This window comes from Oryzias latipes, chromosome 12 (assembly GCF_002234675.1).
Source record: "Oryzias latipes chromosome 12, ASM223467v1".
NCBI lineage: Eukaryota > Metazoa > Chordata > Actinopteri > Beloniformes > Adrianichthyidae > Oryzias > Oryzias latipes.
The window spans coordinates 7,180,722-7,206,945 of record NC_019870.2 but is presented as its reverse complement, the minus strand read 5'-3'; the positions used below and the strand labels follow the sequence as shown (position 1 = coordinate 7,206,945).

Here is a 26,224-nt window from a genome sequence, read left to right as displayed (position 1 = left end):
TGGTGGCCCTATATGAGCCACATGAGGAACTGAAAGACACGCCTGCGAAGAACTTCTGAGTGGCGTGTTTACGTTTCAAGCAAGGCAATTGTCTCTAGCGTTTATTTTTGACATAAAAGACATCTTGATCATCCACTTGCTGTGTCTGCGAACACACAGATACACGAGAGGCAGAGGAGGAAGTGGTGTGTTTGTCCACTAAACAGAAGAGGACAATAGCTCCTGTTTGAAAAGAATTCAGGTTAAATGGCGCAATTGCACGCCATTGCACTATTGGCGTAAAATTCCAGTCGTGGAGGATGTCATCAGTAGGTGTCTCATTTCCCAGCAATTGGGGCGATTCCACTCAAATGGCCTTGAGACCAATGCGACCTAAGCGATTACAAATCGCTTTGAATTTTAAACTAGGCCTAGGCTTAATGAAACCATAACTGAAGCACTCACTTCCTATTGACCCCTTTATTTTACTAACCTACGATCTTCGCCACACAGAGAGACACAGACAAATGAGGGCAGATTTATAAACAGACTTTTTTGGATAGAGATCATTTTGCAATCTTGGATAAAATATTTCCACCAGAGCTCGTGTTGCACATCACCAATGGGACTTTTTTAGTTTATGTTTTTATAAAACATCACAAACTGTATACAAAATTAGCACATTTGCACATGTACACATGTAACAGATTCCCTAATTTCCCAAACCAAACACATCAACATTCCTAATGTTGCTTATAGGAAAGAGTCAGCAGGCTTTTGCATTTTAAGGTTTCCAATCCTAACAGCTCTGCTTGAACTTTCTTTTTTCTGAGGATGGACCCTTTCAGGCTCCACAAGATCCCTTGACAGCACTAGTCCACCTAATAAATGCTGGATAACACAAAGTGCACTTACCTGTCCAGGAGAAAAAAAAAAAACAACCTAGCTCCATCTCCTATTCCTCTCCCTCCTTTCTTCTAAAATAAATAACTGTTTGTTGTTGTGTATGAGCCAAGGCAGTCTTTTTTTATTTAGGACAGCATGCATATTTGTTTGACACTTGAAAACAAAAGACTCTTCAGTTACAATTTGTGTTAAAATGCAAGATTTTTTCATTGTTTTGCTCAAACACTGAGATGTTTACGAGGGAAAAATACACAGAACTTACAGCTTATTGAACTCTTTTAATGGCTGAGGAGAAGTCAGTTTTAGCCCTATATGAAAATTTTCCTGTCATCATAAACTGACACAGTAAAATAAATATTTTGGACAAATCCTTCTTGTGGGCTTGTCAACAGCAGAAAAAAGCACAGTCGGAACCATAAGTATGAAATATTTACTGACAGCGACTGCTTCTTGTTAAAGTTTAATGTATTTTACAGTTTTATACGTTGTTGTTAACAGAAAGTCAACATTTATCACCAGTTTTATATATGTATGTATATATATATATATGTATATAAAAAAACGCCCCTCTCAACCTCCGCGGGTGGTTTCTCCTCCAAGCTCGGGTCCTCTTCCAGAGGCCTGGGAGCTTGAGGGTCCTGCGCAGTATCTTAGCTATAGCACTGCGCTTTTTTGGACTGAGAGATCTGAGGTCTTTCCAGGTATCTGTTGTAGCCACTCCTACAGCTTGGGGATTACTGCCCCGAGTGCTCCAATTACCACAGGCACCACTGTCACCTTCACTTTCCATGCTTTCTCCAGTTCTTCTCTGAGTCCCTGGTATTTCTCCAGTTTCTCATGTTCCTTCTTCCTGATGTTCCCATCGCCTTGGCACTGCCACATCCACCACAACGGCTTTCCTCTGTTCTTTGTCCACCACTACAATGTCTGGTTGGTTCGCCATTACCATCCTATCAATCTGGATCTGGAAGTCCCACAGGATCTTTGCCCTCTCATTTTCTACTACCTTCTGAGGTGTTTCCCATTTTGACTTTGGGGTTTCCAGTCCATATTCTGCACACATGTCCCTGTATATTATTCCAGCCACTTTATTGTGGCGCTCCATGTATGCTCACTGCCAGCATCTTACACCCTGCAGTTATGTGCTGGATTGTTTCAGGCGCCTCTTTGCACAGCCTACACCTTGGGTCTTGTCTGGTGTGGTAGATCTGAGCCTCTATTGCTCTGGTATTATCTGGTACTGCTCAGGGCTTGTTCCTGAGCTGCCAGGATGAGCGCTTCGGTGCTGTCCTGTAGGCCAGCCCTTTCTAGCCATTGGTAGGACTTCTTGTCACTTCAGTTCAGTTATGGTCCGGTGGTACATCCCATGCAGGGGTTTGTCCTCCCATGAGGATCTGTCCTCCAGCACTGTATCCTCTGCTCTCCATTGAGACATTCATTGAGCACACTGTCAGTTGGGGCCTTGAGCTTGATGTACTCATGCATCTTGGATGTTTCATCCTGGATAGTGGCTTCTACGCTCACTAGTCCTCGGCCTCCTTCCTTGCGGCTAGCATATAGTCTCAGGGTGCTGGATTTGGGATGGAACCCTCCATGCATGATGAGGAGCTTTCGTGTTATAACATCCGTGGTCTGTAACCCTTCCTTTGGCCATCTTATTATTCCTACAGGGTATCTGATAACTGGCAGTGCGTTGCTGTTTATTGCCTGGGTCTTATTTTTTCCATTGAGCTGGCTTCTCAGGACTTGCCTTACTCGTTGGAGGTATTTAGCTGTTGCAGCTTTCCTTGTTGCCTGCTCCAGGTTGCCATTTGCCTGTGGAATTTCAAGGTACTTGTAACTGTCCTTGATGTCTGCTATTGTGCCTTCTGGGAGTGAGACCCCTCCTGTGTGGACTACCTTGCCTCTCTTTGTCACCATCTGGCTGCATTTCTCGAGTCCGAATGACGCTCTTAGTATATAGCTTGATGTCATCCATGTAGAGGAGGTGAGGGATGTTGGCCCCATTTCTGAGTCAGTATCCATAGCCAGTCTGTTTGTTTATTATTTGGCTCAGGGGGTTCAGACCTATGCAGAACAGCAGTGGTTAAAAGAGCATCACCTTGGTATGTCCCACATTTGATGGACACTCGTACAAGTGGCTTCCGATTGGCTTCAAGGGTGGTTTTCCACAGCTTCATTGAGTTTCCTATGAAGGCTCTTAGAGTCCTGTTGATGTTGTACAGCTCCAAGTATTCAGTGATCCAGGTGTGTGGAATTGAGTCATAGGCTTTCTTGTAATCAATCCAGGCTGTGCACAGGTTGGTGTGTTGTGACCTGCAGTCTTGAGCAACTGTTCTGTCAACCAGGAGTTGGTGTTTGGCTCCTCTGGAGTCTCTACCAATGCCCTTCTGTATGTTACTCATGTATTGATCCATGTGCCTATTTATCTTGGTTGCAATGATGCCTAACATTAGCTTCCATGTTGTGGACAGACAGGTTATTGGCTGGTAGTTGGATGGGACTGCACCCTTTGAGGGATCTTTCTGGATTGGCATCGTTCGGCCTTCCGTTAGCCATTCGGGGTGAGTCCCATCTCTTAGCAGCTGGTTCATTTGTGCTGCCAGGCGCTCGTGGAGTGCGGTAAGCTTCTTTAGCCAGTAGGCATGTATCATGTCAGGGCCCGGTGCTGTCCAGTTCTTCATACCTGAGACTCTGTCTTGGATGTCTGCCACTGTGATGGTTACTGGATTCTGTTCAGGGAGGTTGCTATGTTCTTTTCTCAGAAAGACCAGCCACTGGGCATTGCTGTTATGTGCTGTGTCTTTATCCCATATACTTTTCCAGTACTGTTCAGTTTCCAGCCTTGGTGGGTCTGCTCGGCTGTTTTGACCCTGACACTGAGAGCTCACTTTCACAGGCTGAGTTGTGAACAGCCTGTTTATCTGTCTGGCTTCATTGTCTCTTGTGTACCTCAGTTTCCAGTGCTTCAGGTATGGGCATCTGGCTGTATCTCTTAGGTACTTGCTTTCTCATTGTACCTCTTTGAGCCTCTGTCAGCTTACTCCCATCACTCCGAGTTTCCTTGATTTTGGCCTCTAACCGTTGCTTCCATGGTGGGTATTATTTTCTTCCATGGTTGCTCTTATAGCCAAGGATCTAAGGATCACTGCTGCTGAAGTGTAAACCAGTTCATTGGTTTCTGTGATTGACTGATTGTGATATATATATATATATATATATATATATATATATATATATATATATATATATATATATATATATATATATATATATATATATATATATATATATATATATATATATATATATATATATATATATATATATATAGCGTTTTTATTGCCTTCTGTACACTTTAGTTTGGAATAAAAACATTAATTTCGCTGAAAGTAAAAGTGCCCCATACTATCCTGTTTGACGGTGATGTGCGGATCGATCTGAGTATGTATGTTTGGAGTGTTACCAGATTGGGAAAAACAAAAACAAAAAACAGCTGAATTTAAGCAAAAACCAGCCCGATTTAAGTGGAATACTGCCTTATCTGGCAACACTGTCTGTGTAGACAGCGCATACCCAACCACCACTGTGTCTGCAGCTCACCGCACCCCCAGCGGTTAAAAGCGGAGAATAAATGTTACACCTAGGTGTGTGACAACTAATGGAACTTTAATTTATCTTTATTACAGTGTTGCTTTTGTCACTTTTTTTCTTTTACTAGTGACTTTGTTGCTTTATTATTCTTTATTCTAAAATATATGTTTTTGGTGCTTTTTTTAAATTTTATTACATTGAAGTAGCTTTTTAAAAATTGTGCACTAGTTACTGTTTCTGTCTTCTTCTTGTATTATGCTATTACTAACATGTTATATATCTGATGCATGTTCAGTTCAAATTGTTGTCTCTGTCCTGTGTTTTATCATGCACTTAATGAAAAAAAAACTTTGTATTTCCAAAAAATTTTCCATAATCACACAGTTACAGAAAAAGTATGGGTACTGGCCCTTACAATTTCTTGCTATCGGATCAATACCAAAATTCCCAGTATTGCCCACACCGATAGAAAAATATTGCATCTTTTCGGCAGAAAAAAAAAGAGAATAGAAAATCAGAAGTAAGTTTAAAAAAATTCTTTATTTGCTTTAAGGTCCTTTTAAAAAAAAAATCTTAAAAAAACAAATCAAATTTTGTTGTGTTTGCCTGCAGCCAAATCAAACTTGAATTCCTTTAAAAAGGTAGGAACTTACTTCTTTAGGCCTTTTCGTGGGGATTTTTGAATATTTTTAACTGTGGGTTAAAACAATGTTAGGGTTTAGGGATGGACTTAGAGGCAGGAGACTTGGGACTGGCTGCCAAAAACAAACGAAATGACCTAAAGCAAATCAAAATAAATAAAACGCAAGTGAAACTTATCTGAAAAAAATTAATTGACAAACCTGATTTAGATCAATATTTTATTTTTGCATAAATGCTTTTATTTTTTTGTCCAAGCTTTTTTATTTTATTTTTAGTAGCTTTTCTTGATCAATCAAAAAAAAAAAAAACATTTGTAGAGATTTTCTGATTAGATTATTTAACATGTTTTAAAGAGATTTTGTCTTTATTGTCTAGTGCAGGGGTCCACAACACATGTAGCTCTTTGACGCCTCTTTTGTGATTCTTTGGTAAAAAGTAACATATTTTTTGGACTGAATGCAGAAAATTAAACAAAACAGTCAAGTAAGCCAAACTTTATTCGATTCCTTCACAAATAGAAGTAGGATTTTAGATTCGTCTTTTTTTATTTTGACCAATTTTCAAGCGTAGTGTACAGTGGCGGTTCTACCCTAACTTACTCCCTGGGCGAGTAACCCCACCAGCGCCCCAAACCCCCCCCCCCCCCCCCCCGCCGACACATACAAAATTTGACAACATCCTGTTGTGTTCCCTATCCTCTATTTAGCCATTTTACTCAAAAAATGCATGAATTTTCTAGACTCGTATTACAGGGGGGTCAAACTCAGTCACACAGGGGCCTAAGTTAAAAACACGCTTAAGGTTTTGGGCCGAAGAAGATAAACATTTACTGAACACACTAAAGCTAAACTTTTAAACCTTTTACACTGAACTTTTTGAACATAAATATGAATAAAAACAGGAACATTAATCCAGAATAATTCAAGTTAAACCTTAAATAACTTGTAATAATTTGTTCTCCATTTAAATATATTCTGTCAAAATTATACAAATATGAACATGCTGCAGGACAAAAAGCAAAGAAAGCCTGGAAATATTAATAAGAAATTACATATCAAATAATTCCATTTTTTTGGTCTTTCATCATTTTTTAGAGCATTTTTTTTAGAGCTGGACTCCTGCTTCGTTTTTAGCAATAATTTCTTAATGTGTGACGTCCTGTGTGTGTCTTTGTGAAACATAACAGAGGGATTAGATCTAAAAAATAAAACTTATTGTGATTAATATGTTTAGGTCTTATAAAACATTAAAGACTAAATCATAGAACTCATCAGTGGGATTATTCAAAAAATATTTGGCATTTCCCTAATTTTGTGCAACACCAACAGCAGAAATCCTCCAAAAAACCTCAATCCTAAAAAAATGGTCTGATCTCATCCCCCCTCCCCCTCCCCCTCCCCTTCCCTCTGACACACGCGGCTCCGTCTCTATGACGGGAGGCGCAGCTGCGGCTCAGAGTTGATTGTCAGATAGAAAAAGACTCCCCTCACACCCGTTAGTGTGATTCAGCCAGCCACCGGCGAGTTGCGCTCCCCTCTTGAGTTTTTTGACTTATGTTCCAAAGACTACCGCAAAGAGGTGTGGCCGCAAGCGTCTTGTAGCAGAGGGCGGTGGTCACGTGCGCATCGGGTCTGCTGTGTCGGAGCAAAGAATTGTGGGAAATAATCTCCATTGCCTGCTTTTTTCGAAATTGGGTTGAGCACGGATGTTTGTTCTGCCTAATTCCTTTTCATGTGCCTGTTTTACGTTGTTTCACTCTGAGGTATTCTTTTTTTTTTTTTTTTTTTTTTTTTTTTTTTTTTTTTTTTGCACCATAAGTGTGAAGAGGAAGTAGGAGGAAGAGATTCTTATTAGTCTGATGTGTTAAAATACCAGCATTAAGTGTCGGTTGCTGAAGCAATTTCAAATTAAAAGCGCCAAGCTTCCTCTTTGAATTGCGTAACGCATCAGGCACGGCAAATGCCGCCCCCTACGACGTGCCGCCCTGGGCGACCGCCCACATCGCCCATATCAAAAACCGCCACTGGTAGTGTATCCTAAAATATCTTTTTGAGTTCAGTAAGTACAGTTAGCAATTTCTGCCTGAGAGTCACCAACAACGATAACAAACAGTGTGTGGTATTTTTTGATGTATTTTTTAATCAATGCTACATCACTATACCTATACCACAACACTTGCTGCATTGAGATAATACTTTTATTTTGATAGGAAGTCATGTGAGCCTCTGTCAAATGTTGTGATGTGTTTCATATAAAAAGAAATCTCTTTATGATTATTGTTTATTTATGCAAAAAATAGCATAATAAAAAATAACTGTAATTCAGTGTGTTATTTTTCTGAAGGTTTAACCATGTAAAGCCCACTTCATAATATAAGTGAAAAAAAAAAACTTAATTTTTTGGGAAACTAAGATCATTTTTAAGCCCTTTGAAATCAGAAAAAAAGATTTGCAATATATATATTTTTTTAGAAATAGTATCAATTATAACACGTTGGCTGATTTGGTAAGTTTTTGCTCACAACAATGTTACGTTAAGATGCAAAAATATTGACAGGAGTGATCAGGAAAAATACATCCTTTTCACCAGCTGTAACAAATTTGATCCACACACTTTTTACAAGGTGTAACTGTATTATAGAGAATGAAGTATCAACAAATTTTGCATTCTTTCAATACAGCAAGAAGTTTTGAAAATTAGCAAAACGTTTTCCCGCCAAAAGTGTTTTTTCCAATGTTATGGAAGCAGCCATTTTGAAAAGAGCAGGAAAAGCCCTTATACTGCCTGCAGTGGAATGATGATGAACTACAGGGCAGAGAACATGGGCCAAGGTATATACAATGGGTTTTCAAGGACATTTTGGATCATATCAATGAGATAGGAGTATCAGAAATGTGTGTATCAAATATGATACGACTGATAATGCAGGGTTAAATAAGACTTTGTGACTCCAATTGGGTTGTGGTCAGTGAGAAATGGCTCTTTAAGGGTTGAAAGTTACAGACCCTTGCTTCTTTTTTTACTTTTCAGTCATTAAAAAATGTATGTATGTTCCTCTTTAAAAATAATAAATAAATAAGTTCCAAGTTGTTCAATAAATTAAATAGTGGAAATCTGGACTTTAAATGTTGAAAAATCATATGGGATATAACATGTTTTTCCAGTTTTCATAACTTTAACATTTTCAATGCATCATTGTGTTATACAACTAATGGCTTCAATTACAAACCTGTCAAAATGCACTGTGCCATTTTTAGGATAAAGATGAAAAACAAAAAAACCTTCATATTAGATTTTTTTCATACCAAGAAGCATTTGCGCATTGCACACCTAAAAGTGTGTCATTGAAGTGATGAACACATCTATAAATAAAAGCCTTCTTAGCCTGCAGCCATGAACAGGTGGATTGAATTGAGTATAGAGTTTGAATGCAGCAGTAAACTTTGAGTCTTCTTCCCAAACGCAATTATGTTTGCATGAATTGAATCTATCAAAGAATGAAGTGTTTTTCCTCTAGTTACATCCATAATAACCCCGATTTCAGCGCCACAACCCAATTTTAAACTTTTTAAAATTAAATCCATGGAATCTGGGGTAAAAGTTGACAATAATCTGCTAAAATAAAACACGGCTATGTACCAGGAATTGGTGGTACAAAAACCAAAATCCAGGAGACCAGGCTCAATAAGCCAAATCCAAGTAAGAAACAGAAAAGGTGACGCAACTAATGACCTGACAAGGATTAAAAGAAAACCAGACTCTTATATATGCTGAGCACAATTAACAGAAATCAAAACAGCTGGATGGTTAATTTAAACCCAGTGTGAAAGGAGCACAACTCATTACAAAACTTGATTAAAACAAATAAAAAATAAATAAATAAAAAAAGGGAAAAAAAAGCACACCAAAGTGCACTACGACAGAGTTTTAGGGCCAGTTTACAAACAAAATTCCGACTTTTAAGTAGTTCATTTACGAGAAAGAAAGTCATAACTGTTAAATTACGAGATGTTAAGTCGTAAATTTACGAGAAAAAAACTCGTAAATTTACGAGAAAAAAACTCGTAAATTTACGAGATAAAAAGTCATAGATTAACGCGGAAAAAACACCAAAGTTTTCCATGTATCGGAGCTTAGCTTAAAGATGAAAGATGTGGAACCTTTTGTGAAACTTTATTTCCGGATAGGTTTAAAAAACAGAGATTCTGAACCTTTTGGCGACTCAAAATCAGATTACTTTCAGTGGAGCTGGCTTTCCGAGGTTCAGTTTCAGTGAAGCGGAGTTTCATATGTAAAAAATAAGGAGCTCAGAGACATGTTTGGGTGTAGAGGACCGCTGCAGCCTTTATTTTCCTTTTTATTCACACACCCTGAAGTCCATTTGTCACCTTACGTCATGAACCTGTCATCAGAACACCAATGCGGAAGTAAGAAGTGTTAAATGCGCCCCCTCCTAAAGATGAAACGTCCCGTTTCAACATAGAACAATAAAGAGGAAGGAAAATAGTCTGTTATATTAGCATTTGAACGTTGAAAATGCCAGAAAATGCTCCTCCTCAGACAAGCGTCACACAAACGTAAAGATCTTGTCTTTAGGAAGAAAGGATTAAAGTGGACAGCTGCAGGGATACTGATGGCTTCATCGGGCTGTAGAGATCCTGCAAACCACCCATTAATAAATAAAACATTAATAAATTGTAAATCAAACAAAGGACCTTCCAAACATTTGGAACGTTATCAATAAACATTCAGCTTACCTTTACAATGGAGTTTTTTCTGCCTGCTCTGCTGCTGCGCGGCGTTCACTCGCTGTTCTGTATGCTCACTTTGACTTTAATCTTGTAAATTTACGAGTTTTTTCTCGTAAATTTACTGTTTTTTTCTTATAAATCTACGACTTAAAATCTTGTAATATTTGTAATTTTACTATTTATTTATTTTTTTGATGGCCCTAAAACTCCGTCGTTGTGCAAATTTCTCCCATTATCTCAGTTTTCTTTGCAATAAGATCTTTTTTGGTCATAATGACCTTTGAAGAGTAATAGAATTTTATTTTGAGTAAATTTTCTCACAGTGGCACAGATGACCGTTGTCAACCCTTAAACTGCTTCCTTTTAAGCACAATCCACCTGTTTTAAGGTTAACAATACAACCAGAAGATTAGCAAAGAGGTTTGGACTAAGTTTTCTGTTAAAAAGCTGTTAGTGCTTCAGCAAAGGCAGAAGACAAGTAGTTGGCAAGAGTGACCTGTTTAACAAGAGGTGAGGGTTCTGCAAAGGCAAAAAAAGGCCAAGAAAATCAGTTTTAAGAATTAAGAATCAGTAACAGACTGAGAAAATAAAAATACTGCTACTTACAGCTACATTTAAGGCTACAGTGTTCACTTGTGCATCACTGTCTTGAACACTTTTCAAATGCCCGGTGTGAACGTAACTTCAGGCCACGTTCCTTTGCCCATTTTTCACCCACAGACAGCCCGTGTCCACCCATAAAGGGCAGTTGTGACTAAGCCGTTAGGTATTGTGTTCAGCTTCTCTTTGTGTGGTCTTGATCTTGGCTTCCAAACTACTTCCTGATTGAAAAATATTCATTTGTTCATCTTCAAAACTTGTTTCATTCCTTTAGGGGGTCACAGGGCTGCTGGAGCTTATCCCAGCCACTCGTGGGCAAAGGCATGGGAGATGACAGGTCGCCAGTCTGTCACAGGGCAACAAATCACACACTATACACACAACCTATGAAGTATGTTTTTGGACAGTGGGAGGAAGCCGGAGTTCCCGGAGAACACACAAGCGTGCACGGGGAGAACACACAAACTCCACACAAAGGTCCTCCATTGGTGTTCTGTTTATGGTTCCCCAGTCGGGACTTGAACCAGGAGCCTTCTTGCTGTGAGATGCCTTGATCAAAAAAAACCAAAGTATTTTTTGTTGTTTTTTTTCAAAAGGCATTCATCCAATGGACAACCCATTAAAAACTGTCATCTTTAGCTTTTAAATGTAATTTGTAAACATGTTCTTTTCACAGACAAAAGGCTCCTCTCTCTGAGTGCCTAAAATGAGGCCACCATTGTTTTTGTGTTGTAAAAGAACCAAAAAGCTGCTTTTAACCCCCGCTTTTGACAGCATGTTTTAAGAATCTCTTGCCATTTATAGGACATTGTTTATCACAAACTATTTTTTGCTCCATTTTTGTTTTCCTTGCTGGTTTCAACCCTCAACCTTCCAGCTCTTTGAAGGATTTTCTCCATAGAATACAGTCACATTCATAACAGAATTTTCTCAAAGCTCAACAACCTCCAAAAGGACACACAGCATCTTCTGCATCCATGATAAAGACTGTATAGTAAAAGAAAACCTGTGTTTTGATTATAAAGCAAGGATTGCAATTATTTCATCATGCAAAGGCTTTTTCTTTCAAGTTTTAAAATGAATGATTCCACATGTTGCAACAAGAAAGTCGTTCTTTTTTCAGTCTCATCACGTCGCAATTCGACTTCACTGAAATTATCATTATCTGGGTAACTTGAGTACAAGGAATTAAGATGTTTGACCACATTTTTTTCAGATGTTTACTTCAAATCAGCTCAGTATTTGAGAAGGATTCTGTGATGCTGATGATAACGGTACTCACTGCATTTACTGTGGAGCACAGGTGTTATGCACTGTGATAATAACATATTTATGAATAAAAAGAGGGGCTGCAGGAATCAGCATCCTGCATAAATTCATGTATCATTGTAAAAAAAAAAAAACAACAAGCTTTAAAATTTGTTTACATGATTTCATAACTTCACAGATGCGGTAAGGTGTGTTGCTACGTGACTTTTTTTTTCTGGTGGTTAGGAGCCCTGTAGGAGCCATAATGGAGGTGGCACAGGTGAAGCTCTACGTCATCGACCGGGTTGTGGGTGTATCACTGTGGGCGTCAGTTGCGCACATTTTGAAAGGTGCTCACTGACTCACTGATGACGCACAATGAATTGATGAGGAAGTGGGGTGGTCATACAATTTGTTGACCGCGTTACTTGTGTGAATTTGGAAGTTTGTCACTGCTGGAGTATTTAATTTAGGGAAAACCCGCAGAAGAAAGAAATAAATACTTCACCAGCGAGGCAAAAGTTTGGACTTTTATTGGAATGCGTGTTTGACAGAGAAGCCGGAGCATAGGCCTCGGCGGCCCTCAACGCTGTTTAGCCGCAACAAGCCTATTTAATCTGTTCATCCTTAAACTCGCAGTCAGAGCTGCTGTGGGATCATTTGAAACCATGGCTAATAGAAAGAGAAGCAGAGGACAGCTCTTAGATTTTATTTTTTGACAGTCCATAAAGCATTGCAAGGCTTAGGATTTAAAAGTGGATATGTTCTGGGTGGCGGAGGCTCGCATATTTAGTGTCCCTGAAGTGGGTAGCGATGCACAGCAAGGGGGTGTCAGAAAACATCTTTGATGTTAGGGATTTGCCCTTGCTCTGCCTGCTCAGACCAAGTCAGGCTTCTGGATCCTGCACTCATTTTTGTTTATTTATTTACTTGTATTCTGATTTAATTAGCTATATTGACAGTAATGTGCTTTGCTTGGAAAGGCTTTTGTAATCTATCCCCAGCACATGGCCGCCATGTGAACGCAGTCCAAAATGCGTCTGCCAACATGCAAGCCGGCAAACAAACAGGAGAATTTATGTTACTCCAGTGAATGTAAACGAGCAGCTAGTAATGACCCCCTCCTCTGCTTTTGCCCAGCTCCAAGCCCCACATGGGGCCCCACTTTTGTTTAGATCTGGGCTTTTTCTCAATCAAATGTCATGTTTTCTCCAACCACTTTAGGATCCTCTCCGAGTGACTGTCTATTACAGTCACAAAAGTGCTCTGATAATTGTTCTGATGCCCAAATAAAAAAATGCTTTTTTGTGTATATACAAAATTACCAGTTGGTTCTGGTAAAATATTGGCGTATGACTCAACAATTTCCACTTTAGTAGGAGTATTAAAAGCTCTTAACAGCTCTTTATTAAAGGCCTTGAAAAAGTTTGTTACTACGAAGAGTTCTGAAGTCATGGTGAAGAGAGTCAATTTCCCCTCTACTTCTTGAATTTTGTAATTTTTAAAACTTAACTGCTTGTGTTTTATTTTTTACTAAATGTCTGACGGTTCAATACTGGTACTTACATGGTACTTTTGCTGTACCTACTGGGTACCTTCTGTGTATATATGTAGTACTAGTTCCACAGGGCGGTCATGGTGCAGCGGTAGGGCAGTCGACCCATGATCATATGATTGGAGGTTCGATTCCTGCCCTGCACGGCCATGAGTTGGGCAAGACACCTTGCCTCTGGTGGTAGGATGGCGCCAGTATTCGGCAGCGGAGCCGCCGCCAGTGTGTGAATGTGTGTGTGACTGGGTGAATGGGACTGTGACTGTAAAGCGCTTTGAGCGTTGTAGGTAGAAAAGCGCTATACAAGTATACACCATATGCCCTAGTCCATAAATATCCTAGGTTGGGTTGTTTTTAACCCAACTTTGGTGGTCAAACAGGGACTAAGAGTTACTTTATCTCCGGAAAAAAAAACAAAAAACAAAACATAAACATTGGGATAAAATGAAATCCCTATAACCCCAAAAACGTAACCCAAAAACACACTCCAACATGTATAACTCAGGAATTGGGTTGAAGAAATAACCCAGAAGTGCTAATGGGGTTCTTGCTAATGGGCTTTCTCCTCCCCCTGCAAAAGAGTGCAGACGCTTTTTCCCCTGCTCCTGCCGCTTCCTGCTTTATTTGCTTTTTAATCATTTAATTAATCATTTTTAATTATTTTACCTCATCCACAACTCCTGGAATATCAGACTGGTCATCCTTTTTTGTGACTTCCACCTATACAAATCAATATTTTTACGTCTGACAAGCCAGCGACATGTCCGAAAGAGGAAACAAAACAAACTCCCACTGTGAACGCTGTCGGATCTACCAACAAGAAATTAAAGAGCTACAAACACGGATATTTACTTTGGAAACTGAAAATAGACTTCACAAGACCCTTCCAGTAACATCGGGTGGTAAGAAGCCTGCTCTTACTACAAATGAGAAGAATAACAGTGACATAGACCTGAGTGATGTTGTGTCCTTTCCGAAACTTTGTGCGGAGGAACTCTGTGTCAAGCCAAAGCGTAAAGATGACAGAACATCCGAAATAAAGCTCACAAACAGATTTTTACCCCTAACACAATGTGATGTTAAAGAACAAAGTGAAATTGGACCACAGAATAGGAGTCATAATGTTTGCAACAAAGCACAGGCAGAAAGAAAATCTGTGCCAAACGTCAAGGTCAGAGATACGCTGCTGCTTGGAGATGGCACTATCAGTGGAGTCAGCCACAGAAGAATGCAAACTTTATGTTGCCCAAGTTCTACTGTTCCAGTGATTACAGGACTCTTATCTAAAGTCTTGTACCAAGGAGTTAAACGAATAATCTCTGGTGCCAATGTTGATGAAATGCTGAATTCTGTTACTTCTAGCATCTTGAATGTTCTGGATGCCATTGCCCCTATGAAGGTTAAATTGAGAAAACATAGACAGAAAGCTCCCTGGAGGAACGATGATCTAGTCAGGGCACAGAAACAACAGTGCCGCAGAGCTGAGCGAAAGTGGCGCAAGTCAAAACTCCAGGTTCATTATGAAATGTATAAGGGGGAGTTCTACGCTTACAACCAGATCTTATGCAGAACAAGGGAAAGGTACTTCTCTGAAATCATTGGAAGTTGCAGCAGCAACTCTCGTGTCCTGTTCACAACAGAAAACAGATTAACTAACCCTCCAACCCAGCTACCAATAGAACTGGTTTGCACACCTAAATGTAATTAGTTTGCTGTATTTTTTAATGACAAGGTTCAGGGCATTAAAAGAAGCCATCAACTCCACAACACATATAACTATCCAACGGCCACCTACTCACTCTAAGCTGACTCACTTTGTACCTGTCACTGACCAAACTGTCCAAGAGACCATCACCCATCTGAGCTCGTCTACATGCTGCCTTGTTGTGTAACCCACTAGATTTCTAAAGTCTGTCCTGAACAGTGTGTTGCCACCAATTACTCAAATAGTTAACATGTCTCTTCAATCTGGAATATTTCCAGAGGCCTTAAAAACTGCAGTCCTTAAACCTCTCCTGAAGAAAAGCGGTCTTGATCCCACTGTACTGAATAATTACAGACCTATCGCTAATCTGGCATTTTTAGGAAAAGTCCTCGAAAAAGTTGTCTACCAACAGCTCACTGATTTTCTCTTATTAAACAATTAATTTGATGTTTTCCAGTCAGGTTTTAGACCCCATCATAGCACAGAAACTGCTCTTATCAAGTTAACCAACGACATCCGCCTGAACACTGATGATGGCAAAGTCACTGTCTTAATCCTGCTAGACCTGAGTGCTGCCTTTGATACTGTTGATCATGGGATCCTTTTGCACAGACTCCAAGACTGGGTTGGCATCTCTGGATCTGCCCTAAGCTGGCTCAAGTCTTATCTGGAAGACAGGAAATATTTTGTTGAAATTGGGAGTTGTGTCTCAGACTACATGGCCTTGACTTGTGGTGTGCCCCAGGGATCGATCCTGGGACCCCTTCTGTTCAACCTCTACATGCTGCCACTAGGGCAGTTAATACGCAGTAATAACATATCTTATCACAACTATGCAGATGATACTCAGATCTATGTGTCACTGACAACAGGTGAATATTGGCCGGTGGATTCACTCAGCCACTGCCTCCAACAGATCAGTGCGTGGATGCAGAACAACTTTCTCCAGCTAAACTCAAACAAGACCGAAGTTATTATTTTTGGCCCACAAAAACAAAGAGAAAGTGTCAGCAGCTACCTTCATTCTCTGTCTCTTAAACCCTCAAATCAAGTCAGAAATCTAGGGGTAATCATGGACTCTGACCTAAACTTTAAAAGCCATATCAAGTCAGTAACATCAGCAGCATTTTATCATCTGAAAAACATTGCCAAAATCAAAAACATAGTGTCAAAGCCAGACCTGGAGATACTTATTCATGCATTTGTCTCCAGTAGGTTAGACTACTGTAACGGCCTGCTCACCGGCCTCTCCAAACGAGCTGTAAAACAGCTTCAGTACATCCAGAATGCTGCTGCTCGAGTCCTGACCAGAACCAGGAAGTATGATCACATTAGTCCTGTGCTCAGGTCTCTGCACTGGCTCCCTGTACCTCAAAGAATAGACTTCAAAGCAGCTCTGCTTGTGTACAAGTCTCTCCATGGCCGAGCACCAAAGTACATCTCTGACATGTTAGTGCCATATGAACCATCTTGTACTCTGAGGACCTCAGGGGCCGGCCTCCTGTTGATTCCCAGACTCAGAACTAAACAAGGGGAATCAGCGTTTCAATATTCTGCAGCAAAAATCTGGAACAGCCTCCCTGAAGTCGTAAGACAGGCCTCTTCTGTGTTTATGTTCAAATCTAGACTTAAAACATTTCTTTTTAGCCGTGTATATGACTGAAAGGTCCTATATGCACTTTTCTTTCCTTTCCTTCCTTTATTTTTAAATCAATTTTCAATTTTTTTTTTCTTTTAAAGTAAATTTTACGTTGATTATTTCTATGATGTATTGTGATTTTAATGCATTTCTCTGTTTTGTGAAGCACCTTGAATTACTTTGTGTACGGATTGTGCTATACAAATAAACTTGCCTTGCCTTGTGGTATTCATACAAAATCCCAAAACACAATAACAACACATACATACCCATTAGGTACTATATAAAAAAAACTGATGTGTGCACAGCATACACACCATGTTGTGCCTTGTAGGTACACAAGTATAAGGCAAATATAGTACCACATAAATACACAGCATGTGCCCTATAGGTACCCAGTAAGTACAATAAAAGTACTATTTAAGATAAGTTAAAGATACTTTATTGATCCCAGCTTAGGAAATTGGGATTTAAATACCCTTTAAGCACTGTACTGTGAAAGGAAGCGTTACCCATGATTTCAAGCCTTACCCCAATGGCTGACATGATCTAAAGTAAACATTTTTATTAAAACATAAATGATTGAATTGGTATTTTGATAAATTGATGACCTAAAAAACAACCTGTGCTCTGTCTTCAACCAGTCATGTTTCGATTTCCTCAGATGTGATACTCATCTGGGCTGAGCTGCTAACCAGACTGAAAATAATTTGTTATAAATCAGCATTTATCCCCATGATAGATGAGAAATGTTCTGCTGTTTTTTGTGTGATAGCAAAGCTGGGACGTTAATCCACATCTATAATTGTGGGATTTAGCCAGGCAGTAATAAACCTAAATTTAAAAACTGAGTGAACAATTTCATTAATGGGCATTCTAAGGTAAAGTACAATTTGGAAATGCTTATGTATGCTCGAAGAGTGAATTAATTTTCAGTCTTAGATTAAAAAGAAAGACTTTACAGATATTTTATGGTGCAATGAACTTAGGGATGTTTTTGTAAATGCCAAGTAATCCTCTCAGTTAGTTTAAATGTGCACAAACAGATTTACTAAGTTTATTGCAAGCTCGAAAACAGAAAGAGCTCTAAAGGTATTAAAAAAAAGAGAGATACAGTCATTTACCAGTCTGCTTCAGATGTATCAGGAATTCCTGCAAAATGGATAAAGAAGTTATTTTTTTTGGTAATTAATGACATAACTGGCAGCATGGTCGTGCACAGGATTTTTTAGAGTGGCAGGGGCTCAAAGGTAGAAAACGGCAGCAAACACTTTTTTTTGTCCTTTAAACAATACGGAAATTAAGTAAAATTTAAAATAAAACACTAATAGATAAATACTCAGCTAAGTTATCTGTGTTGGTGAAAGTGATACAATTGTCATTTTTATGTAAACAAATGATTGTCAGCATGAGCTCATTTACTTTATCACAGACTTGGAAGACATCAAAGCAATAAAACACTGGAGGATATTTATATTGGCAAAATGTGCTGCAGACAGTAGCGGTTTTAGGCACGGGCAATACGGGCAATTGCCCGATGCGCAAATTTCCGTGGGGGGTAGCATCCCCGTGCTTGGAAGAAAAGAAAAATGGCTCCACTATCGGTTTTACATTATCTATTATTACACAAACTTTGGAACGGCCTATCTCAGAGAAGGAAAAAGGGGAGGGGTAGTGGGCGCATTTTGACAGAATATATTTTTATGGAGAGCAAAATATTATGTTATTTAAGGTTTAACTTGATTTATTCTGGATTAATATTGCTGTCTGTTTTTATTCATATTTATGTTCAAAAACTTGAGCTTTAAAGGTTAAAAAGTTTAGCTTTAGTGTATTCATTAACTGTTTATGTTGTTCGACCCAAAACCTAAAGCGTGTTTTTAATTTAGGCCCCCTGTGCCACTGAGTTTGACACCCCTGTAATACGAGTTATAAAATCCAGGTATTTTGTGTAACATGTTAAATAAAGATAGAGACAAAAGGATGTTGTCAAATTTGTATGTGTGTGTGTGTGTGTGTGTGTGTGTGTGTGTGTGTGTGTGTGTGTGTGTGCGGGGGGGTGGGGTGGGGGGTGTTAATCGCCAGGGAGTACGTTAGTGTAGAACGCCACTGGCTGCACGAATCAAGTTTAATACAGATGGTAATGCTTTAAACACAGATGTCCTACAAGTTTTATTCTAAAAACATTAAAAATATTATTAATAATATTTAATGTTATTATCATACTGTTGCTGTGAGAAGTCTGCAGTTTAGTTCAGTTTTTCAGTCTGTTTTTTCAGTTCTGTCAGTCACTCCAGGCTCATGTTAATTATCCACAGCTGTCTTCATTTCTGTTCATTGTCTTCAGTGTATAGAAGTTTCTGGTTTTCAGTTCTACATTGTCAGATTATCTGCTTTTTGTTTTTCCACGGTTTTTGTTCAACTTCTATTGATATTTTAAAAATAGGAAAGGCACGTCCAGATTAGCAAACTGTCGTAGCCTATGGAAAGTGTCAAAGTTCTGTTCCAAATGGTCCAAGAACTCCTCCTAAATACCCTGATTGATTGAAAACAGGTGTTTGAATCAGCTGCACACGTGAAGAATAGCAGTTCTCTGCAGTTGGTTTGTGGACAGTCATGGATAAGACAAAGGAGCTCTTCCAGATCTTGCCGCTGTGCATTGCAGCCGCTCACAGTGCAGAAAATGTCTATACGGTCATAGCTAAATCTTTTAAGTTCCAGTGGCCGAAGTGCGAACTATTCTAAAAAATATATGAGACGTTCCACAGTGTGGAAAACCTCAGAAGATGTAGTCAAAAGCTGAAAGTGATATCTGTGGTAGGAGCTGGGTAGGAGGAGGGTGTGAGGTCCTACATGAAAATCTGGCTTCTGCTGGCAGACAGTCCAATGGAAACTGCACAACGCTGGGTTCCACTGACGCAGACTGGAGGACGATGCTTCACCAGGTAAAAGTTTGTTTAGACATTTCAGCATGACAACAGTTTAAAACACAAGCACAACAAAAAGGATGAAGAAACTTTCAACAAATCCAAAGAATGCAGAGACAGAGTTTATTATGCTTCCTGACATGCTCATTTAAAGGTTTACACAATCCCCTGCATCGAGCAGCTCTCTTATCTCTGGTTGAGTCACAGTATAGTCTAGTGCATTGATGTTCCATAGCAGTTTAATACACAGAGGCAACATTCAATTTTAGTTGTACTTTGAATTTCTGTTTGCAGATAAATACAGTACAATGTGACTTTTTTTGGTCCTTTCAAGAATATGTCGGTGTAAAATTTACCCAGAATACCTGTAAAATGATATGTTTGGATACTAGTCACAGGGAGCCAGAATGTGTGATCATTTACAGACAGCACATGCTTGAATACTTGTTTGTGGCTCATGACGACATAAAAAAAAAAACTGCTCAATAGAGAGGCGGGCACTTGAAATAAATTCTATTGATGATCTGGTGTTGATACCTGACCTGAATCCTGCTGCGGCCATCGTTTCTAATTTCAAGGAAGATGTGATGATGATTAAAATATGACAGTCTGGGTTTCACCCTCACAAAGGAGAATCAGTATTTTTCTAAGCTTCAGATCAAAACTCAGCAGTTCAGAATGGCAGCTTCTTAAAGACCCACTCTGATGAAAATCATGTTTTTTAATGTCTTTCATTTGAAGAAGAAAGATAGGAAAGTGCATTTCTGAGTATTTTTTAAATCAAATTGTTGTGAATCAGTAGCAGACAAAAAGAAATGATGTTTCAATGTTCCATGGCCGCTCTTTTGGCATAAAGCCTGAAAACAGTCTTAAAAATGTGCTCAGCTACACGCGAACACAAGAATCTTGAATGCAAAAGCCCAAAATGCGCTTTTACGCTCATTTACATAGACTTTTCATTCGAAGTGACCACTTCAACACGCGTTGCTGAGGGCGGTGTGAACGTGGCTTCAGAGACGAATTTATAATGAACTTCTGCCGCTCTGCAGAAACTAAGTCCTGGAAACTAAACAGGTTTTTTGATTTTGATGAATTAAAAGACCACTGGAAACGCTTTTAAATTTGATCAAAAGATGATCGGAGTGGGTCTTTAACATTTGAACAGAAGCTGACGGTTGAGACACAAGAAAGAAAACTATTCAGATAAAGGAGAAGGTTTGGAAATGAATCAAAGCAGACGGGAGCGCTCAGTGGTGGTAAAATCTTATGTAGCTTCATGGGAAACAAATGAGAAAATAAAAGAATTATATCACTGTGATTAAAAGCTAAACAAATGACCACAGCCTCTTTCCTTAAAACAAATCCTCTTGCGTTGAGCAGTTTTCTCAGTGATGTAACCATCGTCTTCAGTTTTTAGGCTTTACCTCCTCCTGGATTCTGGGGGCAGGACTGGGGCAGATTTAGGGCGATGTCTCTGAGGCTGTCCCTCTCCTCTCTGATCTCCTGGATGTCCTGCTCGATGAGGGACAGGCGGCTCTTCTGCTCCTTAGCAGCCGCGTGCAGCTTCTGGATCTTTGAGCTCAGCGCCGGGCTCTCCACACTCCCGCGCAGCATGCTCAGGCGGCGTGCTGTCTCGTTTAAGATCCGATCAAACCGCTCCAGTGGCACGCTCCCATCTGGTCACAACATGCGGGAGCGGGGACAGATGGAGGGGGGGAAAAAAACGGCAGACTCTCGGCGATCAGTTTTTCAGACTGTTGCTTATTAACGACTCCCCAGAATTACTGATTTGAGGAGTTGTCAGCCTGCATGATAGCATAATTACAGGCTCATCATCCTAACAGCCATACAGATACACGGACCAGGAAGTGCCAAATTCTGGCCTTTATAGTTAATTCCATAAAATCTTCTGTATATTACAAAAAAGGTTTCAGTTAATTTTACAGATAATTCTGTCAAAAATATAGCAAAACAAGTTTTTTCAAATCCATTCACACTTCTGAATGGGAGTTACTACACTACCTAGGGATAAATGTGACAAATGCTTCCATGTTAAATGGGGCATTAAAATGCCCAGAAATCTTTAGTGAAGTGACATTTAGTTAAAATCAAGATAAATTGCTTTTACATTCACAGAGACTAAAAAGTAGCTATAGTGACAATCATCCAGAGAGTGATTTACCAATCTTGCTGATTAGCTCAGTGAGTGCAGTAGAGTAAGCCTCCAGCTGGAGTTTGGCTGCCTCCACATCCTCCTTTATGCTGGTCAGGGACACCTCAGGCTGGGCATGAAAAGAAACAGTTTGAAGCAGTACAATGAATGAGCACATCTGCCTGCTGAGAGTTTGCTGTTTTTAGAGCATGAGGAAAGCATTGGTTTATTCTATTGTCAAAATAAATTCCTGAATATTTGAAATACAGTGATCAAAGGAGAGGTCTGATAAAAAAAAAAAAGTAATGAGAGCAAACACATAAGGAAAAAGGTCAAATGAACTGGTTCTAGTTAGTTTCATGAATTCCTGAACATAGTCTTCATCTAATTAATATGTGCAAGATGTAGAAAATACATAACTGTCATGTAGAAGTTAGCATGATGATACAGATAACATCTCCCTTTACTGTAGTGTATAAAATATATATTTTTTTCTTTTTATAAGCCATTAGCAACACAGAGGTTGTGGTGCCATCAGTGGTTGTTTTAATGCACCAAGTTAAATGCTAAATATCAAGCTATTTGCCAGCTTTCAAACCTCACTGACAGAAGATGGTTACAAGTTGCATTAATCCAGAATCAAACCTGAAGTTTTGCATTTTTTTTTCAAGTCAAATCTCAAGTCTAAAAGCTTATAGTAAGTATAAATATTTTTTTGGTCACGGAATTGTCATCACAATACTTCAAACTGATTTTGAGGACACAATAACAGACCGTGTTGGTGCATTCCTATGCAAAGCATTGTCAGTTTAGTTTAATGTGACTCAAGACCTCAAATCTGGTTGTACTCACTTAATAATTACATCATTTTATAGGATTTTTTTTAAAATGCATGCACTCTTGCTACTGAATCCTTTATAAAATGATCATTCATTCATTCCAGTTTATATGTTTCAAAAGACAACCTACAATGAATGCTGCAAACAGTGATGTCATGACTGTGTGTAATGATTTATAACAACTCTCATCTCACTCAGGAAAATTAACAGTATTAGTGGCAAATTATGTATATTTCTTTCCATAAAAACAAATTCACTCAGCAAATGCTTTCTTTCTGTATATGAAGATTGTAACACATTTTGTACCCACTCATTTCCTGGCGTCCTAAAACAGCGGACTGATCAAAAAAAGTACCTCAGGGGGCGGCGGGATCTTCACCTTCTTCAGTGTAGACTCCTGCTCAGACAGCTGCTTTAAAGCAGAGTCTATGTGAGAGCTGAGGTGACCTGATGCAGTCCTGGTATGCTTGGCTTGGATCAGAATTGCTTTGGACTCCTAAATCAAAAAATAAACAGGAAACAGAAGTTAACCACAAAAAGGTGAAAACATCGAAAGAAAAAGGACATCCTAATATGTAGATGTCTTAAAGACTTTCAGGAGGGAAAAAATTATTCGGGTTATGTAAAAAAAAAATTAGTTGATTGTGAAACAAGGCTAAAGAACTTCTAAAGAAAATTACTAATGCTCATAAATCTACATCCTTATAATATTAATCTAATACAAATATATATATATATATTTATATATATACACATATATATATATATATATATATATATATATATACACATATTTATATATAAAAAAGAGGAGGTTTTATTAATGTCTAACCACAAAGTTTCTTCCCCTTATATAGTTAAAGTTCTTGCCAATTTTCCTCAGTATTTTTCGACAAATTCTTTCAGGAATCATCAATAAAAATCAAGTCAGGCAGCTGCATTGATCACTCAAAAAGCTTCAAAATCCACTTCAAACACCAAATGCACTTTCTCCTTGGAGCCCCCACACTTGTTTGAATCTATTTTAGTAGGAAGAAGCAAAGCAGCAACTGACTATCACAAGTTTCCCTGTAGGCAGTATTTTCTTTTTAATGTATGGTTCATGCGTCTTCTTCTAGACTAAAGAACTGATTCATGTGTCCAAAATAATTCTGCTACAAAGGAAGTGACCTGAAAAATCTAGTGAGGCTTAATAACATGGTTCTAACCATGTTGGATCAGACCTTTTTGGTGAGTTCTTTCAATGGTGATGTACATTTAAAGACCGACTACGATTAAAATTGTGCTTTTGGTGTTTTTAACATGTTCTTGTGCCATTTTTGTTATGATGGAGGACATATATAAAGAAAATTAAGCTTAAAAGTGGGGTTTTTGAGTTTTTCTTTATTTAAATCGTTGTGAATCAAGAGCAGACGAAAAAATGCCATTGGAAAAAGAGCTTCTTTGTGACGTAGAAAATACTCTGGGTGGGCCGGAAGCTCCCTGCTCTGCTGTAGACGACTAGATCCAGCTATGTCTTCATTTTCCTTGTCCGAGCTGGTATCTGACTTAAAACTGTGAACGACTGGATGGCTCCAATATTCCTCCCTTTTTTTGTTGCACCGTTAATGTTAGGTTGGGGGTGTGAGGGGCTGTAGGCTAGTGGGAGAGCATCTAAACGGCAGGCTCTCAGCCACGGGGAGGGGAAAAGGGGCGGTATTGCTGCGTGTCAACAGTCCCGCACACAACATGGACGTACATTTCGAATGAACTACTCCGGTTCTGCAGAAACTAATAATGTCAGTTTTTTTTTTAAATGTTTAATTTTGGCTAAAAACAGCTTAGTCATAATAAAAAGACCACTAGGAAAGCTTTTACAATTGATAAAAAGATGACCACAGTGGATCTGAGCACAGCGAGTTGTCTCATCAGGGCCGATCCAACGGCAAGTAAGAGGCGAGGGGATGAGGACGGTTCTGTTTCAGTAAATGTGAAGACATCCTCGACCACGTAGACACACTTCCTTATGGAGAATAACGCGACTAACGAATGAAAAAGTCTCTGAAGGAAAAGTCATGGCTGAGATTCTCCTGTCCACCTTCATGGGAAATCATGTGGCCTTTTGTTGAACCTCCATGTTTTCTCCTGCCGCAGGAAATTCCTTTGCTATTTCTGAAGAACTATTCTTTGAAAAAATAATGAAACAACATTTCAATTTAAGTTATTTTAAGTCACTTACTTTCACTGGAGACAATCACTAATAACTTCATCACTATTCTGTCACTAATTTCAAACATGTAACACTTGAACTATGTGTTTGTTAGCATTCCTGACAGATTCCTTCTTGAGGATGAAGTGAAAAACTACACCTTAATTTGGGTGTAAATGAACTAATATAGTCGTTGTTTGGCTGTTTAACAGCAGACCTGTCATGGTGGACACATTTTAAGACTTTAAGCTTAAAAAAAACTGGAAGTATTTTTCTGCTTCATTGTTAAAAGAAAGTTCAATAGAAAATGTGTCAGACTGATTAAACTAAATAACCGTTATTTGTCTTCACATCTGACATTTTTTGCAGCATTTATCATTAAAACTCATTACAAAAAAGGATTACTGACAAAGTGTGTGTATCAGGCTCTGAGCAGAGCTGCAAATAGATCTAAAGTCGATTTTTGAGTTGCTGCAAAACTCTTCACTTCTAAAAATATTAATATCATTCGGATGCAGTTCAGATGTGCATAAAAGAAGACAGTAATCCTCATGAAAGTAACACAGAAGGCCATTTTTTTTAAATAGGCATAGCTAAATAGGTTAAACAAAACAGAGACATACCTTTTCAACATTATGAACTCTTTGCTTTGCCTCCTTGGTAGCATTGTTTGACAGGCTGGCGTTTTCCACAGCCGGCTGTAGGCTCTTCTTAACCTGCGATGCCTTCCTTCGGGCATCAGGGAGGACTTTCTCTTTCAGGTGTTTTTCCTTCTTCACTGCAGCTTTGGTCTGGGCCTGCAGGTGGGGCCACTCCTCCACCATGTCTGAACATAACGTATAGAAAGTTTCTACTTTCTAAAGCCTTGTACATTCTCTCTTTTATTTAAAATGCCATCAACCAATGCAAAGGCTGACAAAAATTCACTTCATGGATCATGAGCACTCAGTATTTGAATTTTGAGGCAGATGCTTGACCTAAAAACAAATCTTGATTTTAATGTAAAAAATCTGCTACACATTTTAAAATATGACAGCTGGTGTCAAGTTACAATAGCTTTAATGACAAATTCTACATCAACACTAGAATCTCCAGCTCTTTTGACATCTCAGAGTTTGACGTTTTAATTTAAATTGCATCATTGCGTCATCTTTAAACTTAAGGAAAAAAAAAAAAGATGGAGACTTACTTTCCAGACGTCTGTACAAGCTGATGGTTTCTGATTCCACCTCCTTTCCCGTCACAACCGAGGATAACGCTACGACCTTTAAATCTTGAGCTTGAGCCTTTAGCTTTGCAAAGAAACAAGGAAAAATGATGAATCAGAATGTGTTCAAGGCATGCAACAGTGCTCACGAAACCTTTAGCTCTGCTCTTAAGTGTTAGAACATTTTGGTCCGCTGACTGTTGATTAGGTTTTTATCTAATCGTGCAGTGGCGGTTCACATCTATAGAGCCAAATTATACATTTGTAACATTTTACAACAAGTCTCATACTACAC

General features: G+C 38.9%; 1 protein-coding gene across 2 annotated transcripts in view; it reads right to left on the bottom strand.

The window, feature by feature from the left end:
* Positions 1-19,643: 19,643 nt before the first annotated feature.
* lamc3 (laminin subunit gamma 3) overlaps positions 19,644-26,224 on the bottom strand; it is a 151,830-nt gene continuing 145,249 nt past the window's right edge. The window contains exons 24-28 of one of the 2 annotated variants that reach the window (XM_011481525.3): positions 25,912-26,014; positions 25,346-25,548; positions 22,890-23,030; positions 21,726-21,825; positions 19,644-21,219 (exon numbers count right to left, since the gene is read on the bottom strand). In XM_011481525.3, the coding sequence (XP_011479827.2) occupies positions 20,957-21,219; positions 21,726-21,825; positions 22,890-23,030; positions 25,346-25,548; positions 25,912-26,014 (810 nt within the window). In that variant the 3' untranslated portion in view covers positions 19,644-20,956. The remainder of the gene's footprint in view (positions 21,220-21,725; positions 21,826-22,889; positions 23,031-25,345; positions 25,549-25,911; positions 26,015-26,224) is intronic. The other variant, XM_011481527.3, reaches the window with a different exon arrangement.